This window comes from Mus caroli, unplaced genomic scaffold, assembly GCF_978045245.1.
Source record: "Mus caroli unplaced genomic scaffold, Mus_caroli_1 scaffold_1, whole genome shotgun sequence".
In the NCBI taxonomy this organism is placed as follows: Eukaryota; Metazoa; Chordata; class Mammalia; order Rodentia; family Muridae; genus Mus; species Mus caroli.
This window is the reverse complement of record NW_028227256.1, coordinates 114949096-114966547: the sequence shown is the minus strand read 5'-3', so window position 1 is coordinate 114966547 and position 17452 is coordinate 114949096. Positions and strand designations below refer to the sequence as shown.

At 45.8% G+C, this 17452-nt stretch overlaps 1 protein-coding gene and 2 non-coding genes across 35 annotated transcripts in view; 2 read left to right on the top strand and 1 right to left on the bottom strand.

The window, feature by feature from the left end:
- Clasp1 (cytoplasmic linker associated protein 1) overlaps nucleotides 1-17452 on the bottom strand; it is a 207252-nt gene that overhangs the window by 139100 nt on the left and 50700 nt on the right. For all 33 annotated transcript variants that reach the window (XM_085840302.1, XM_085840310.1, XM_085840351.1 and 30 more), the window contains exon 3: nucleotides 395-473. In XM_085840302.1, coding sequence (XP_085696428.1) covers nucleotides 395-473 — 79 coding nt within the window. The remainder of the gene's footprint in view (nucleotides 1-394; nucleotides 474-17452) is intronic.
- LOC115032528 (U4atac minor spliceosomal RNA) lies at nucleotides 994-1118 on the top strand. The gene has a single exon (XR_003838183.1). It is a non-coding gene; the product is annotated as a U4atac minor spliceosomal RNA (small nuclear RNA).
- On the top strand, nucleotides 6541-6671 carry LOC115032468 (small nucleolar RNA SNORA17). Its single transcript, XR_003838142.1, has one exon. It is a non-coding gene; the product is annotated as a small nucleolar RNA SNORA17 (small nucleolar RNA).

Below are 17452 nucleotides of genomic sequence, written 5' to 3'. Positions count from 1 at the left end.
ATGGGTTCTATTCACTCACTGCGCACACAAAAGGGAACCAAGAAAAGGGAATAGAGAGATTCGCTACTGAAACGGTTGTATAAACAGAATTGCTTAGTGTTTACATCGCCACCATGAAACACACTGCTTTAGAGACATCTAAACCGTGGGAAAATCCAACTGGCTCCTTTTTTGTAGGACTTTTCAAAGAAAACTGCCTCTCCGAGGAGGTTGAGAGGACAATACGTACTGGCTGGCATCAAGCTGATGTCTAAACTGGCATTAAAATCCTCAATTGGCAATATTATAATAATTCGGGATTAGAGGGGAAGGTACCAGTTTAGGGGCGGTGAGGCCACGATGTGGGATGAGTCCAGGGTGGGCCAGAAGGATGTGTCTGCTAGCTAAGGCTCACCTGTGCCGATTTGCGCCTTGAACCGGTCCTGCAGCCTAGTCACCAGTGCCGACAGGATGTCCATGCCCAAGAGAACCACCTGCAACGCAAAGAAGCACAGCGTCAGCGGTGCAGTGGGGTGGCGCTGGCATAGCTGGTCCCCGCGGGCGCCCAGCGACTGGGAAGGCTGAGCCGGCTGGTCAAGAAAGGGTGCTCGGCACGGAAAAAACCCGCTACCGTTTGGAAGAAAAACTCGCCTAAGCGGAACTCCACTGAAGCAGCACAACCCATCCTTGAGTTGCATATGCAAATTTACCAGGTCGGCGCCCCACCCCCACCCCCCGCAAATTGCTAACTCTAAACCTCCCTCCGGCCCCGCCCAGAAAGGCGTGTATGCAAATTTTCAGACTTGTGACGCGCGGCCTTCTGGGTAAAGACAAGCAGACTTCAGAAAGCCCCTTGGGAGTTTCAGAAAAACAAAAGGGGTATTCGATGTGGGAAGCAGCAGTCGAAGAAAATACTGTACACCGGGCGGGTTGGGGTAGGCCTCCTGCGGCGGTCACCGCAACCAAACCCGGACTTAGAGCTTTCTGGCTGACGGGCGAGCGTGGTTACAGGCAACCATCCTTTTCTTGGGGTTGCGCTACTGTCCAATGAACGTGTAGTGAGGGCAGTACTGCTAACGCCTGACAACACACCTGCATCGGTTAGAGCTCTGCTTTACCTTGGTGCAATTTTTGGAAAAACCACAAAACCTCTCTTCCTTGCCCAAACATTTAAAGATAAGAATTGCCGCGTGTATAATGTTGCCCTCCTCGCAGTTCCTTTACTGTTTGCAAGAGGGCAGCTGGACAGTAATTACTGCAAGATCAGCTTTCTCACCGCTGACCTGAGACTGTGATATGTTGCAATACAGATAAAGGGTTCCGTATTTGAGTTTTCATCCAGCTAACAAGTAAATCTATTTACTAGTTAAAACACCAAACCAGCCCTGGGAGGGGTTAGATACTTGGAAGTGTATAATTCTTTTGATGTACAGAGTCTATGTAGCCCTTAGCATGTAGCCCCTGCTGGCCTCAAATTTGTAGCTCCCAACTGCTAAAATTAAAGGCATGTGCCACTTCCCGGGGCTCTTTTTTCTCCCAACTTTTAAAATAGTCCTATTTATGAGCATTTTCTTTAAAACAAACAAAGCAAAAAAAACTTGTCTTACTTTTGAACCACAGGATTTAAGTTTCCTTAGTTTGGCTTCCTTCCAAAGAGCACAGTAGGAATGGGAGGTAATTTTACAGTACAGAAACCTGACAAACTATTACCTCAGCCAGATGACCAAGGTCAGCTTAAACAATGCTAAGTCATGCTGGTGATGTAAGCTTGGTATAATATAATGCACACTTCACCTCTGTCACAGTCTCTTTAAAGCCCACAAACTGTAAGTAATCCCAAGAAAAACATGAGGGAAACTCAAACACCCGCCCAGTGCCACTGTTAGGGCCAAAACCAAGGATCCCAAGAAACTGCCACAGTGAAGACAAACTTTTTATAGCTTCTTAATTTGCCTGGGAGAAGGAAAATGACTTTCCAGAGATTGTTTTGTTTTGAAAGAACCAAATAATAAACAAACCAACTTAAGAGCCAAAGAATGGGCTCCATTGAAAGTTCAGTGTACATAGAGCAAGAGAAGTTAAACAGGAAAGGTCCAAGTGCAGCCCAAGGAAGCAAAGGGTTAGAGACCCCCAAAGCGCAGGTGCACAGCAGAGACAGATGCTCTGACAGACAGAGGGAGTGGTAAAAAGCAACAGCTGACAATCACTAGCGGCTACTACAAAGGAAGGAGGGAGAGAGCAAGGGAGGCAGGGAGTGACAGCACAAAGAAATAGGAACTGCACACCGCTGTTGGAAGTGCAAAATGAAAATCAGTGTGCAAAATGTCTTCAGAAAATTAAATAGAATTGAACTGTATGATCCAGCAATTCTGCTCTGGATATGAACACACGGAGGTAAAGCAGGTTCAAGGGCTCTGTGTGCTCATGTCCGTGGCAGCAATTCTACAGTAAGTAGGGAAACGCTCACTCAACACATGGTCTTATCACTCCCTTCCTCTACCCTTCCTATCCACAACTGTGCTTTCACAGTTTTAGCTATCACAGCAAACAACAGTCCCAAAGAAACACATGAAAATTCCTGAAGTAAACAACTTATTGAATTTAAATTGTGTGCTATTCTGAAGAGCACAGTACACGATCACACTCCACTGCTCAGTCCCACTCAGAAATGAGAACCATCCCTCTGGCATCCGGCATCCAGGCAGTATATGCTGCCCTCCACGAATCACTTGGCAGTCAGTCACACTGCAGCTCTGCTGGGAGACAGAGTGAGCTTACTTGCAAATGTTCCCAAAGCACAAGAGTGACACTGACGAGCTGGGTAAGCCAAAGAAAGTATTGGGACTACAGAGTGTAGCTCCACACCTGGCTTCCTCTTCAGCAAGGGCTTCGTGAATATGTGCAGAAACACAAATAGCAAGACATTCAGCACAAGGTGGTGGGCTCCCTCCTACTGACTACAAAACGGAAGGCAGTGCCTCTAGTTCACATGCAAATTGATAACAGACAGTGAAATCCATCAACAGCCAGGAAAGGAAAGAGATCCTGACACAGCAAGCACTGGAGCAGTGGCCACAGTGCTATTTTTACATAGATGCCCTTGGGTCACTCCAGTATTTACAGGGAATAAAATGAGAGTGCCTCCTGTCACACACCAGGCACAACCAGTACATCTTCAAAAGCAGCTCCATGATCCTGGGATAGGAGAAAATCCAGGCCAGATAAACAAACTTCACAGGACCAGACTGAAGAGCTGGACCACACTGGATGAGCTCTCATTCCTAAGGCCCTTTGGGAGAAGCAGCACACTCCAAATCCATACAGAGACTCAGCATAGCCATGATGTTTACAAGCCTTCTGCCTACACCAAGGCCGCTCAGTGCTGCACTCCCACCACACTCGCAGACCTGGCCTGCTCACCTCTCTCCAGGTAGCTTCAGACCTTGGACAAGTCACACCACCTCCCAGGCAACACCAAATAACCTCCAAAGTCTGCTGACTCTCTTTGGTGCCCTGATAATGCCAGGTCCTGAAAAAGCACACAGGTTCCCTAATCCCAAACTCTTGGGGACAGGGGACAGCAGGCTCCACCATCCATTGTCAGCTATCCATCTCCAAGAACCACCTTACAATTATATATCCACTCTACAGAGCACATGTGAGGGCTAGGCAGCTTTATTAATATGCCTGGCACACAGTAGGTACCCATAAGGACCTGCTCCCCTCAGCAGGAAAGGTTGGGTTAGGGCTGGGAAGAGGGCTCAGTTGGTAAAGTACTTAAAGTGAAATGTCCATCCCTAGAGCCCAAAGAAAAGGTATAATGGCGTTTGCCTGTAAGCCTCACACTGAGGAGGCAGAGACAGGACGATCCCATGTCTTACTGACCAGCTAGCCAGCCTAGCAAGCTCCACTATCACTGAAGCATCACGCCAAAACATAAAGGTAAGCTGGGCATGGTGGCACATACCCTAGCAGAGTCAGACAGATCCAGTGAGTTTGAGACAACCTTGATCTACATAGAAAGTTTCTTGAGAGTCAGGACTACACAGGGACACCCCCATCTCAATAAATAAAATAAATAAATAAAAACAAACGAATGAATAAACAAATAATAACTTCTGGCCTCCACATGAATCTGAGTATGTACATGCATGTACGTGTGCCCACACACACAGAGAGAGAAACACACAGATACACACACACACACACTCAGATGAATAAAATAAGGAAGAAACAAAGACATGAAATGCAAAGAGAAAAGTGAGATTGCCTAAACCAAGCACATCTGCATGCCCACACATGCAATTTTCACTAGAGTGCTATGGTAGTCTTCCCCAGGCAGGAGATCTACAGTCCATTTCCAGTGGCTGCCTGGCATCCTATTGTATGTAGCTTGCTTTCAAGATTAAGGCTTCCACACCCATACCAGCAGGTAGACAGACCTGTCCACGTGTGTGCTGCTATTTCTTAGCACCAATGCTTATCAGGACATCTGCAGGGCTGAAGACACTCTCACTCCACACTGATACTGTCACAGAATACAGTGGCTGTCCTGAAGAGTCGGGGTACATTCTGCTGATCTCTACACAATGCTTAGTTGTTGCTTCCATTGTTCAGCTGTAACCTTATATCAGCTAAAAGAGAAAATAATTAGCAGTCTAAATGTGCTCATTTCCAATGCCAAGGCTAAGAACGAATGGCAGAAGCCAAGGGGAAAATCTAAGTTTGGGAGTCGGTCCACACTCATGCAGAATGGGAGGACTAGTCTCACAGAGCTGTCCTTCAGAGCAGTCTCTGGACATCCTTGTCTAGAAGACCATCTGGAGAAAGTAACAGGACAGCTTATTGCCAGTTGCTGCCCCTACACAGAGATGTAACTACTAGAAAGAGACTTAGGACACTGCACCATCAAACTACTTCCTTTCACAGGAGGCAACAGCAGCCACAAAAGGCTAGACAGAGGTCAGGTGACGTCTGTGTCAGGCCTGCCTAGTACAATGTACTCATAATCAAGAGTACCCTGTGGTGATCTAGTCTAATACACTGGCTGCACATAGGGAGGGGCTAGGGCGAAAGCTCTAGTGCTTGCCACTCAAGTGTGACGGTCTTCCTGTGTTCATCAGCACCCACTGGCTAGGGTTTGGTGGCACAGGCTTGTATCCCCAGTCCTGGGGAGACAGAAACAGGCAGATGGCTGGGGCTCCCTAGCCAGGCAGCCAGCTTCATTGGTGAAAGGTGGGCATCAGTGAAAGACCCTGTTTCAAAAAAGGGAGTGGGGGCAGCAAGGTAGACAAAAAGGATAGCTTCTGAGGAATGATACCCAAGCTTGATACCTGCCTAGCTGCCATATGTGTCTGTGTGTGTGCTCATAGGCACGCAAACATATACATGCATGCATGTACACATATGGAGAGAAATGTAGATAGTGTGAATGGGAACCAAAAGTTGTCATATTAGTAAGAGTAACTTTCAAAAGTCACCCAAAACTCTGGCTATCCTGCAGCACAGCTGGCTACAAACTTAAATGAGCAAGGAGAAATGGGGCAGTACCAGTAATGAGTATTCTGTGCCGATCTAGTCTAATACAGTAATCACTGGCTACAGATAGGGGCTAGGGCTATAGAAGGAGCACAGGGCAGCCACAAAACCTGGGCAGTGCTTAAGAGCTACAGTCATTCACACCATGCAGGAGGGAAGAGGCCAGATTTAAACACTGGCCATCTACTCTAGGAAGCTGACAGAAGGAAAGTGGTCAAATGAAACTTGCTATAGCCACACGATGGAATGCTGTTTAACAACAAAGGAGAAAGTAGTGACACACTTCACCTCAGATGCACATAGAAAATAGAAGGTTCAATAAGAAACCGAAACACCAAAGACTGCATACTGGACAAATCTGCTCACAACAAACTCCCAGGGGAGGCAAGCTCACAAAAAAGACACAAACGCCTTCCTAAGGCTGAGGTTCAGAGTGAGGAATGACCACAAACAAAAAACAAAAGACAAACAATTGAACTGTACAAGTGGGTACATTTTTGAGTATCTCAATAAAACTGTTTTTAAGGCAAAAGCTAATACTAGGCTTAAAAGAATTCTCTGACCTTTCTGGTGACAAGACCATGGGCGGACTCTGACTGCTGAGGAAGGCAGCAGGCCCAATGGGTCAGGAACTGGAGCTGGGGGTGGAGGGAAATGCCTCTGTACAGACCAAGTCCCAAGAGGCAGCCCAGAGCTTCAGCTCGTAGGGTCCACACCCTTCCACACCACTCACGTGGTTCAAAAGTCCCCCACCGTGCACTGCTCTCTTGGGAGTCAAACACAAGTTTCCGGAATTCTGCGAATTGTATTCAGGTGGCTTGCAAACTGATTCTTTCCCCGAAACAGAACACAAGCTCCATGGCGATAGAAATTTTTACCTAGTTACTCACCACCTACAACTCTATCTGTTGAATAAGTGAATGACTATCCTTGTTCCCTTGGAGTCAAAGTCAAGTGAAATATGAATTTCTGACTTACATACCCCCATTCATACTTCTTTCTTCATTAAAATATAATTACATCACTGGCCCTAGAAGCATTGCCGGTGTGGCTGCTGTGTCACGAGCACTTTAGTGGTGGCAGAAAGGAGATAGGCTATGTCTATGTTCAGTGTTCTGACCTTTGAATATGTGAATGATTAGTAGCTTAACATTCCTTGAAAAAAGCTAGCCTGAGACAACCACCAGTCCGGTGTCACATAGGCCCCATGGTTCCCAGGACAAGAGCAAGCCAGACTAGAAGAACCCCTCCAAGGACTGAGGGCCCTGAGCCCAAGGCAGACAACCCTTACATGGGACCACTTGGGCCGGCCAGTCAAAGAGCACCAAACTGGTGTCATCAGACCAGGACAGGAAGCTAGACTGGGAAGACCACCAGTTGGGTGCCACACAGGCCTGGGGGGTCAGTCCATGACCAAGATGACCTCTGCCATAACGCACACGCAGGGCACAGCACTCCGGAGACCACTCCTGAGACAAGCCCAGATACTCAGAGACCCCTGGTGCCACTAATATGAGCAAGTAAGTGGTGGGGAAATGGAAGAGAAGGAGAAGGAGGAGGATGTGGGAACAATGAAGAGAGGCAGAACTGAAGATACCAGGGTAGCTAGGAATGAGGAACAGCCTGATGTAAATTGCTGGTGATCCCACCTGGAACTATGGTGGGGTCCTGGCCTGTGCTACCACATGGGGCCATGTCTGGGTCTGTGGTCCTATAGCAGCAGGGGTCTGTTGCCACCAAAGGTCAGGCAGACATCCCTAGTCTGGGTCACCACCCGGGGACAGTCTGATGTCTAAGAGTTGTACAAAACTGGCCCCACCTTTTACTGAGGCATCATGGAAGAGCAGGCCCTGGGGCCTTGACAGCAGGATTGCCAGCTGCAGTATTCAGGAAAGCACATTGCAGAAGTTGAGGGTAAGCCAGACCCTGGGGATATGAGCATGCGAGACCTGCCTGGCCCTGCCACTTGTCTCCTATGGGTGGACCTGCCCCTCATTAGCTGTGGCACTCGAGACCAGGCTCTGCACCTCAAATGAGCCACACAGTAAAGCTGATTCTGAGGGGGGGGGGTGCACACAGGTGAGCCAGTCCTGAGGGCATGGTCCAGAGAGAGATGACTCTCCTCTCTCCCCTTCTACCTATGGCAGGAGGTGGCCCTGAGGGCATGACAGCAGGAGAACCAGTGGGGCAACCAACTCAGATACCGCTCAGGCCCATCCCACATCTACCCAATACATAAACTGCTGGAGTGCATGAAGCAGCCAGTCCTACAGTTTAAAGCTGCAGGATCTCCACGACACAGGGCAACAAAAGGATATCCAAGAGGAGTCCTGGTGAGGTTCCAGGATAGAGTAGCAGAGGCCAGAGGCCTCTACCATACCAATGAACCACTGCAATGAACACAGCAAACAAAGACGTGTAGACAGAAGAGTCTACTGTGGCGACACACTAAATGCTTCCACTACGAATTTTTTTTTCTCTGTTGGGGAAGAGGTTGCAAGAGTGGAGGCTGGATATGAGGGGACAGGGAGATGTGTGTGATTGGAGTTCAAGATGTGAAATTCAGAAAGAACCACTAAAAAATAAATATAGTAAGTAAAATAAGTAAACACACACACATATACATACATATAAAGAGAGACATCCCTTCTGCCCTTCCCTGCTCTCCCTCCAGCTCTTCTCAGGGCCCCTTCCTCCATATTTATTATTATGCATGCTGGAGGGAGTGGCACAGGTATGGAGGAGTGGAGTCAGCTCTCTTCTTCTGTCTTTATGGGTTGCAAAGATCAAACTCAAATCCCCAGGCTTGAGCAGGAGGTAAGCCATCTCTTCCATAGCTTCCATACTTCTTTTGTAAGATGCAAGCATGTGTGAGAAACTGCAGTAGGTCCACATCCTAATTCTAGTACTGCCATCAAATGCCACCGAGATACCCTTGGTCCCCTGACTAGTAACCACAGGTGGTCTCATGGCTCTATGACAAAAGAAGACACTTATCAACAAAAACACTGAAGCAACCAATAAAACCATCAGGTGATTAGCAGTGCTGTACTAAGTCCATTATGGATTTTTATTATAGTCTTGACAAATGTACTCTGCCCTTGAAATACAGACAGTAATCTTTTAATCACTTTAAGGGAAGGGGTTAATTAAAATATAACAGAACAAGAACCAGAGAGACAGCTCAGCGGGTGAAGGTGCCTGCTGCCAAAGCTGTCAACCTGAGTTCCATCCCTAGGATGCACATGGTAGGAAGAGGAAAATGTGGCTTCTACAAGCGTCCTCTAACCACAAGACTTGTATCTACACTACACACATATATGCATGAGTGTATGTACACACACAAAAAAAAGTAAAATAAAAATTTAAATAAATATATACACATGTATATGTCTAACAGTGTCTCACTATCAAAATAATAGTGTCTCACTATCAAAAATAGGATGCAGCTACTAAAAGAAATATTTTAGACTGACAGATACTTAACATGGAAATAACCTTTGTCACCGAGTTAAAGCTGTAGAACACTAGAGATGCAATGACTTATTTCAAAGCAAACCTTCAATGCATTGGTTGTGTACAGTGTGTGCAGCTCAGAGAAACCAACTTTTCACCTTGGACATCATTGAGATTTAAGACCATAAGGAGATACCTAAAGTCTCACTCTGTCTCTCTCTATATATGCACCCACCCTTATACTCATGTGTGACACACACACACACAAATTTTCCAAAATTAAGAAAAGATAATAGGGAAACTCTTAATACCTGAAAAGATTTGGTGTGTGTGGCTGTAGATGTGTGAAGGTCAGAGGAAAATCTCAGGTATTATTCCTTAGTCACTGTGGTGGTTTGAATTGTAATGGCCCCCACTGGTTCATAGATTTAAATACTTGGTCAACAGGGAGTGAGCTATTAGGAGGTGTGGTCTTGTTGGAAGAAGTGTATTACTGGGAGTGGGCATTTGAGGTTTCATATGCTCAAGCCAAACCCAATGTCTCTCTCTTCCTACTGCCTGGATGTAGAACTCTTAGCTCCTTCTCCAGCACCATGTCTGCCTGTGTGCTGCCAGGCTTTCGGCCAATATTTATTGAACACGTGAAGTAGTTGTGCCTGAGCCACAGTCAGCCCTGAGCCCGCCTGCCCGCCTGCCCGCCTGCCTGCCAGACTCCTGAGCTGACTCTGGTTCTTTGCTGTAGGGGTCCTGATCTTAGGGTAGCGTAGTGTCTGAGGCAGAGGCTGCCGCTCTTCACTGTGGTCTGTAGTGGGACATTCAGTTTATGTGAGAGGTAAAATATTTCACCCTGAAATACACTATATTGAAGGCTGAACACATGTCTGACCTTACACTCTATTCTTGAAAGTTGCAGACTTCCTACTGACCTTTGGCTTTTGTGACTCTTATCCCTGCAGACAATTGTAGTTGGGTTAGATGGGAAGCTGGTGTTGTTCCATGAGAGGGGGAGCGAGCATGTGCTCTAGACTCTCACTCTTGTTAGTTGTTGTGTTTGTGTTTTTGTTTTTTTCTTTATACCAGCTTCCCATGAGGCTTGGCAGAAAGGGCCATTAAGTGCAAGCCATGGAGACAGCCTGTGCATAATTTTCTAAGACCCCACTGTGGTCTCAACCCAGGCCAAACCAAAGTCCCGTATGTCACTGTCCCTTCCAAATTTGGCTTCCCACTCCCCATGAGTGCCCCCTCCTCCCAACTAACCAACCAATCCCAACCAGGTCCAAGTACCAGTGGCTCTTCTATAATGTAGGCTCCCCCATCAGGGCTTGTCCTTCCCTTCCTACCTGGCTTCCTTGACCTGCAACCACCACCAGGATCACATAAGCTAACATGTGACTGTCCCACAGTGTTCTTGGGGTAATCTGTCTAGAGCCAGCTTCTTTTCCATTTGCTACTCCCATGTGGTCATGATTTCAAATGTATAAAGTATTAACAAGTCTTTAGGAGGAATAAGCAAAGAGTAAGTGATGAACAGTTGAGTTCACAGGATGCTCAGCAAGAAAAGGGACGCCTGTCAAGTTTGAGAACCTGAGTTCAATAGCCAGGGCCCACATGGTGGACAGAGAGAACTGACTCCCAAAGGCTCTCCTTACTTCCAACCACACTCTGTGTCACAACATAGGCATGTACACTCACACATAAGTATCTCAAATGAAATAACTGTGCTGCCTAAGACAACGATGAAAAGCAATTAAAAAAAAAAACATTTAACATTTATCCATTCTGTATAAAGCTTGGTTTTAGAAAACATGGTGTATTCTGCCTGAGACCCTGTCACTTAATCCACCTGGCCCAGGGCCAGCAATTAATCTCCTATTACGATTACATACTGGCTTGATTTCCATAATTGTTGCACCTGAGGTCTTGGGGCCAGGCAATAACAACCTTTTGACATCACAAGATAATATTATCATCTACAAAGTTCGTGTTAGAGAGAAAGAGAGAGAGAGAGAGAGAGAGAGAGAGAGAGAGAGAGAGAGAGAGAGAGACCTCATAATGCTTTAAATAAGTTTATGAAATCCTGCTGGGCCATGTTCATGGCTGTCCTCAGCAACACACAGCCACACACAGCCTGTGGGGCACACAACTTTGAAAGGCAGAGTGACATTGGACATTCCCCTGTTTTAACGTCAGCTTTGTCACCTGCTCCCATATCTGAGAAGCGCTCTAAAGTCCAGCTCTTTCTGTGACACTGTAACCAGAGCTACAAAGTTAAAGACAAGAAGCCTAGAATACATTTTTATCAACCTTTCCTGACAGTCATTAAAGCAACAGAAACACTTGAGATCACCCTGCACACACCCTGGAGGACTCGGGGAGGCAGGGAGGACACAAGTAGCTAGACAGCAAATGACTTCTTCCCTACACACAACTCCAGAGGAGAAGGAAGGGAAGACACAAGTCAGAAGCCGATGCCCCACGTCCTAAAATATTCTTCAGGCTTCAGTAAGCTAATGTCAGATGGACGCGCTAGGACAAGCAAGAAAATGCAAGTACACAAGAGGTTGCAATGTACAAGTAGGTAAACTGTATAACAGGCTGGCTAGATGGCTCAGAGAGTAAAGGCACTTGCTGAATATCTGAGTTCAAACCCCAGGACCCACATAGTGAAAAGAGAGCTGACTTTTCAAGTTGTCTTCCAACCTAACAGGTGGAGAAGGCATAAGAGGAGGTCTGTGGTTCATGAAACAGCTGGTGGGCACCTCTATACTTTAGGCTCATCTGTGAGGAGTACTCATGAGTTTCCTCCCATCAAAAGAATTTATCATCCACATCTAGAGTTATAAAGACCAAAAAAGAACTCTGCCATACATGACAGGAAGTATGCAGAAAGACCTCCAAGGGCAAAGTGAACAGACAGTCTCGTTTGGGCAGAACCTGATGCTAAGCTGTGTCTTACAGTGCTCCCAAGCCCTGTTGCCTCTCATACAAAGGCTGGATAAGCAGTTGCTGTGACCTTCAGCCTCTTGCAACCTGCCTGCTCTTCCTATCCCTATTCCTGCAGGCAGCCCTGGTACCCCAGGAGGCAGTCATAACCCTTTGTGGCACCTGTGTTCTCCTGAATGATACGCCTGGCTTCACTTAAAACAAAAACAAAATGAACTGTCTCTAAAGTAGCTGTGAAGTAAGCAGTCTCCATATCTACAGCCAGGCAAAGCTCTGCCCTGAAGCTACTTGCTCACTGCACTTGCTGTGACCTCCACGTCCATCCCTTCCTTGGCAGGGAAAGGCTGCAAGGCACTGAGGCTGCAGAGACAGCTGACTCCGTGCTGGGAGCCCGGGGCTTTTTTCACCAGGATGCTACAACTCTGGCTATTACTAGTAACTCAAACAAGAATCATCAGGCGTGACCAGTAGATCTGAAGGCCAACTTAGATCCCAGTACAACACTGAGTCTAGAAATACAGTGTAAGGAACAAGAGGCCACAACTTATTTCTAAGTCCTTTCTGGTTTGAGTCAATTTGTTCTAAATCACCCTCAGGGAAGGAACTAAAAAAATTTTTTTGGAAATCTGAGGGGGGAAAATGCTCAAAAGCACAGTGAGGTTGTCTCAGAGAAGACTGGAAATAAGGGAGGAACAGGGCTGGCTCTGAGCTTTGGCCCAGGCTCCCCTCCGAGATTGACAGCTGCAGATCCTATTAATGGCCCTCCAGCACCCTTCTTAGATTTCACTGCTTTAATCCAAGCCACCAGAAAGTTCTAACAAGACCAGCCACTAAAGCATAAGGGCAGGGGCTGGGGAGTGGAGGCTATAGTGTACAGAATGGGTAAGCAGTTAGTGTGGGGTTGCTGGTGTGGCCTCGGGTGACTCTTGGGTCTGTCATGAATCACATGGCTGGTGTATAACATGAGCTCTCACTTTTTAACTCTTGGCACTACTTCATGAACAATGCAATTATTTTTCACTGTAAACTTTTCGTAGCTCCATGAAGTCATCCTTCTGCATCTATGAGGACTGGCTTCAGGACACCTCAGTACACATACATACTCAAGTAAGTCCCTGAGATAAAATGTCACAACAGTCTGGCCTAAATTCAGTAGGTTGAAGCATAAGAACTGGAACAAATTCCAGACCAGTTTGGACCACACAGCCATTTCCAGTCCAGCCTGGGCTTTGGTATGGGCCTTTGTCTCAGAAAAACAAAAAAATATGGCCAATGGGTAAAGACCCTTACCATCAAGTCTGACAACTCAGGTTTGATCCCTCGGACCCCCACATTGTGGAAGGAGAGAACTGACCCCCAGTGCAGTGAGAGAGCACTCTCCGAGCTCAGTACTTATGTTATCCTGAGCAAAACAAAACCCGCCTTCTGCCCTCCGCAGGATCAGGGATGGGCAGTACCCCAAAGCTTCACTGCATGACCACGGCCTCCCCCGCCCACTGCAGCTGCCCTGGCTTTGCTCAGGCCACTGGAATGTCCACGTTCTCCTGACAAAACCTTGCCTACCTTTAAGGTCCAGCTGCAGAGCCATCGATTCCAGAAGGTTCTGGACTCGGGCACTATGTTCCTGCCACACTTTAACTACTTAGCTATAATATTTAACATGGAGAAACGTGTACAAGCCACATATGTTCTCATAGTCTACTGTTCTGAAGACATGAATAGTTGCTTTTTGTTTAAATTTCAGGTAAGGAACACATTGGATTCTAAACAAATGGAGTAACAAGCCATTCTTTAACAGTCATAACACAACTTTAACAAACATGCTTCAGTACTAAGCAAATAATAAGTTCCCAGCTGACCTCCGATAGTCTCATTGAAAATTTCTTTCTAGGTGACTCTACACTGTCAGGTTGACAATTAAACTAAATGTCATATTTGCAATTATTAATTAATTAATCTTCAACTGCTAACAAAGATTAGGATGTGTATTTTTTTTTTTTTTTTTTTGTCAACTTGACACAAGGTAGGGTCTGAAGAAGAAAGCAAGTCAACTGAGAAAATGCCCCATCAGACTGGCTTGTGTCTTGACTGTGTTGCTGTCCGATGCTATCAGACTGGCCTGTGTTGTGACTGTTTTGTTGTCTGATGAATGATGTGAGAGGCCCAGGCCACTGTGGGCAGCGCCATGCCCAGGCTGATGGTCCTGAGGTGTATATGAAAGCAAACTGAGCAGGCCAGGAGAGCAACTCACTAAAAAGCACTCCTCCACGGCCTCCTTCTGCTTCAGTCATTGCCTGAGGTCTTATCTTGGCTTATCTCAGTGGACTGTGACTTGGGATATGTAAATCAAATAAGCCCTCTTTTCCCAGGCTACTTTTGGCCACAGTCTTTATCACAGGAACACGAAGCAAACTAGTAAAGGTGTCAAGGTAGTTGTTATTCAACCAATACTCATTTTTCTGGTGTGTTAGATAGGGTAAACAAGGGATATTCTTGGCTGTTGCTCACTTAAGACCCTCACCCAACTTCATTGTCAAGAAAGATGAAAAGTCAGACAATTTCTCATAAGTACCATGTCTTAGTGAGGGTTTCCACTGCTGTGAAGAGACACCATGACCAAGGTGACTCTTATAAAGGACACCATTTAATTGGGGCTGGCTTACAAGTTCTAAGGTTCAGTCCATTATTATCACAGCAGGAACCAGACAGGCAGACATGGTGCTGGAGGAGCTGAGAGTTCTACATCTTGTTTTGAAGGCAAACAGGAGAAGACTGGCATCCTCAGGCAGCTAGGTGAAAGGTCTCTCAAAGCCCACGCCCACAGTGACACACATCCTCCAACAAGGCCACACCTCCTAATAGTGCCACTCCATGGGCCAAGCATATACAAACCACCACATACCATTTTTACCAATTCACATCAGCCAGTCCTGCTCATACCAATACAATGCTGTAGGACACATTGAAAAGGGAGGGTTTTTAGCTTAAAAGAGAATTTTGTTTTAGTTTTTTATAACAAAGTTTGCTCTGAGAGAGAAAAAGCCACTTCAAATAAAAGCAAGCAAAACACACTTAATATCTAGTCAAATATAATTGAATTTAATAAGCAGTTACAAAAACTTTGGGTCTTTCTGGGCAAGAAAGAGGTTCAGAAACCCAAGGATAAATAAAAGGAAGTCTTAACTGCAAAATCATGGGTAATATAGTTGAAACAAATATACAAAAGGCCATAATTTAAGATAAGTGTGGTCTGGCAAAGTGAACTGTGGCTAAAGGGATCGAGGGAACACCAACTACTAGGTCAGTTCCTTCAACCAGGAAACAGCCCAGACTTCTCATACGCCAGAGCATATACGCTGCATTGTCAGTCATACAAAGAGTTCAGCAGAGCTAAGGAGATGCAAGCCACACAGCCAAAAGAACTACCATTGGGCTTCTCCCAGAATGGAGTAAATCTGGTGGGACAGAGCAAGAAATGGCAAGTGTAAGGGAGACCCACAGAGACTCCAAATAAGCATGCTCAGGGCCTGGGCTTTGATCTTTAGGCAGCAGAACATCAAGCTCCTCAAACCCACGGGAATGCATAGCAGGCTGTATTAGAATGCTCGCTTGGCCTAGAAAGAAAGAGACTAGCTGGAAAACTGCCTTACCAAGCCAGGCAGGAAGACTGGCATCTGAGTCCTGTTTCAGAGACCGGCTGGACAAAAAGGCAGGCGTTGGCTTGAAAGACAGACTTGCAAGTAACCAGCCATATTTTCTTTATGCCCTTCTGCTGTCTTCAAATAGGTGTACATTTCTAAATACAGCAGGAAATACAGCTTCTTTTAGGAAAAAAAAATGTACTGCTAATTAGGTTGTGTATGTTGGGGAGAAAGAACATGTGAGACATAAAAAATTAACCCTAGAACTTTACTATGGGTGCTTAGCCCTGCCCCGAGGCTAAATATGATCAAAATGGGTCAGGCAGCATTGCAGCTTCAAACCTCTTAAGCTTCACCCACCATCTTCCCACCCATTAGACAATGAATAAGGCCAGGCAGGGATGGCAAGATGGCTCAGCAGATAAAGGAGCTTGCTACCAAACCTGATGGCCCAAATTCAATCCCAGGGAACCACATAGTGGAAGGAAAGAACTAACACCTGCAAGTTGCATTCTAGGCCAGGATTGGCTTGTTATTGCTCTGCAGAGGTTTTGTACCCCTCCCCACATCCAAAATCTTGGGACAGAACCTAGGGCCTTGGCTCTAGCACTGAGTTAAATCTCCAACCTCTTCCACATTGCTCATGGAAACAGTTTCCTAAGAATACCTAAGTTCAACAAAGGAATATGTAAACAAAGTGACAGCGAGTTAAGGTGACCCACACCACCTTACCCAAAGTCAATTTAAAATACCTCTGAAATACTAGCAATGCATGCAAAACTATCAATTTTCTGCTCTTTAAGACATCTGTTAGATAATGTAATTGTACTGTTTGCCCCAAAGCATTATGGCTGCTTCTACAGTCACTAGAGTTGAAAACAATTATATTTCTCTTAACCTCTATATTAATGCTCTCCTATTAAGTATAACCATTTCTACAAAGGGCCTCTCTGTACTATAACCTATGTTATATAGGTATGAATATATATTTGTGTGTTATATATATGCATATATATACAAAACATATAGCTTATATTCTTATAGCTACAGATGACTCTCTTCTAACCTCAAATTTAAAGGTACAGAGACTTAGTAAATATAAATACAACCCCCTGAGCATGTGTGTCCTATGAATCATCATCACTGTGGCCACAGAACAAACCAAGAAGCAACAAGGAAGGTTTACAGAGTACAACGGGGCTCACCAGTGTTGGGGGGATGTTGACAAAAGGATAGTTGGTTGGGGGCAAGTATGCAAGAAAGGACACAAATTTCAGTAGAGCTACCATGGCTCAGAGGTTAAATGCACTTACTGCTCTAGTAAAGGACCTGGGCTTGATCCCTGACATCAGCTCACAACCATCCATAATTCCAGTTCCAGGGGATCCAGTATCTTCTTCTGACCTCTAGGGGCACCAGTTAAGCATGTGGTTCAGATGTATGCAGGAAAATAGTCATACACATAAAATAAAAATAAATACATATTTCTTAAATTGTTAGTAGAAAGGAGATGTTATGGTTTGGATATAAAAGCCTCCATGAGTATACACGTGGTCGCCACCTGGTGATGCTGGATGGAGGGTTGTGGAACCTTTAGGAGGTAAGGCCTAACTAGAGAAAGTAGGTTTCTGGGGGCAGGCCTTAAATACTTGGCCCATCTCTCCTTTCAGTCTGTCATCCTTCTCCTGCTCCTTCCTGGTCCAGCATAACATGAGCAAACCACAACCAGTTCCTGCCACATGGAGCTACCCAGGATGGTAGAACAACCTGCCACAGGTCCCCACAAAACTGTATCCTCCATACTGTGAGCCCCCATGAGATACACTATATCCCTCACACTGTGAGTCACAGTAGATAGTTCTTACTTAAAGTTGCCTATTGTCAGATATTTAATC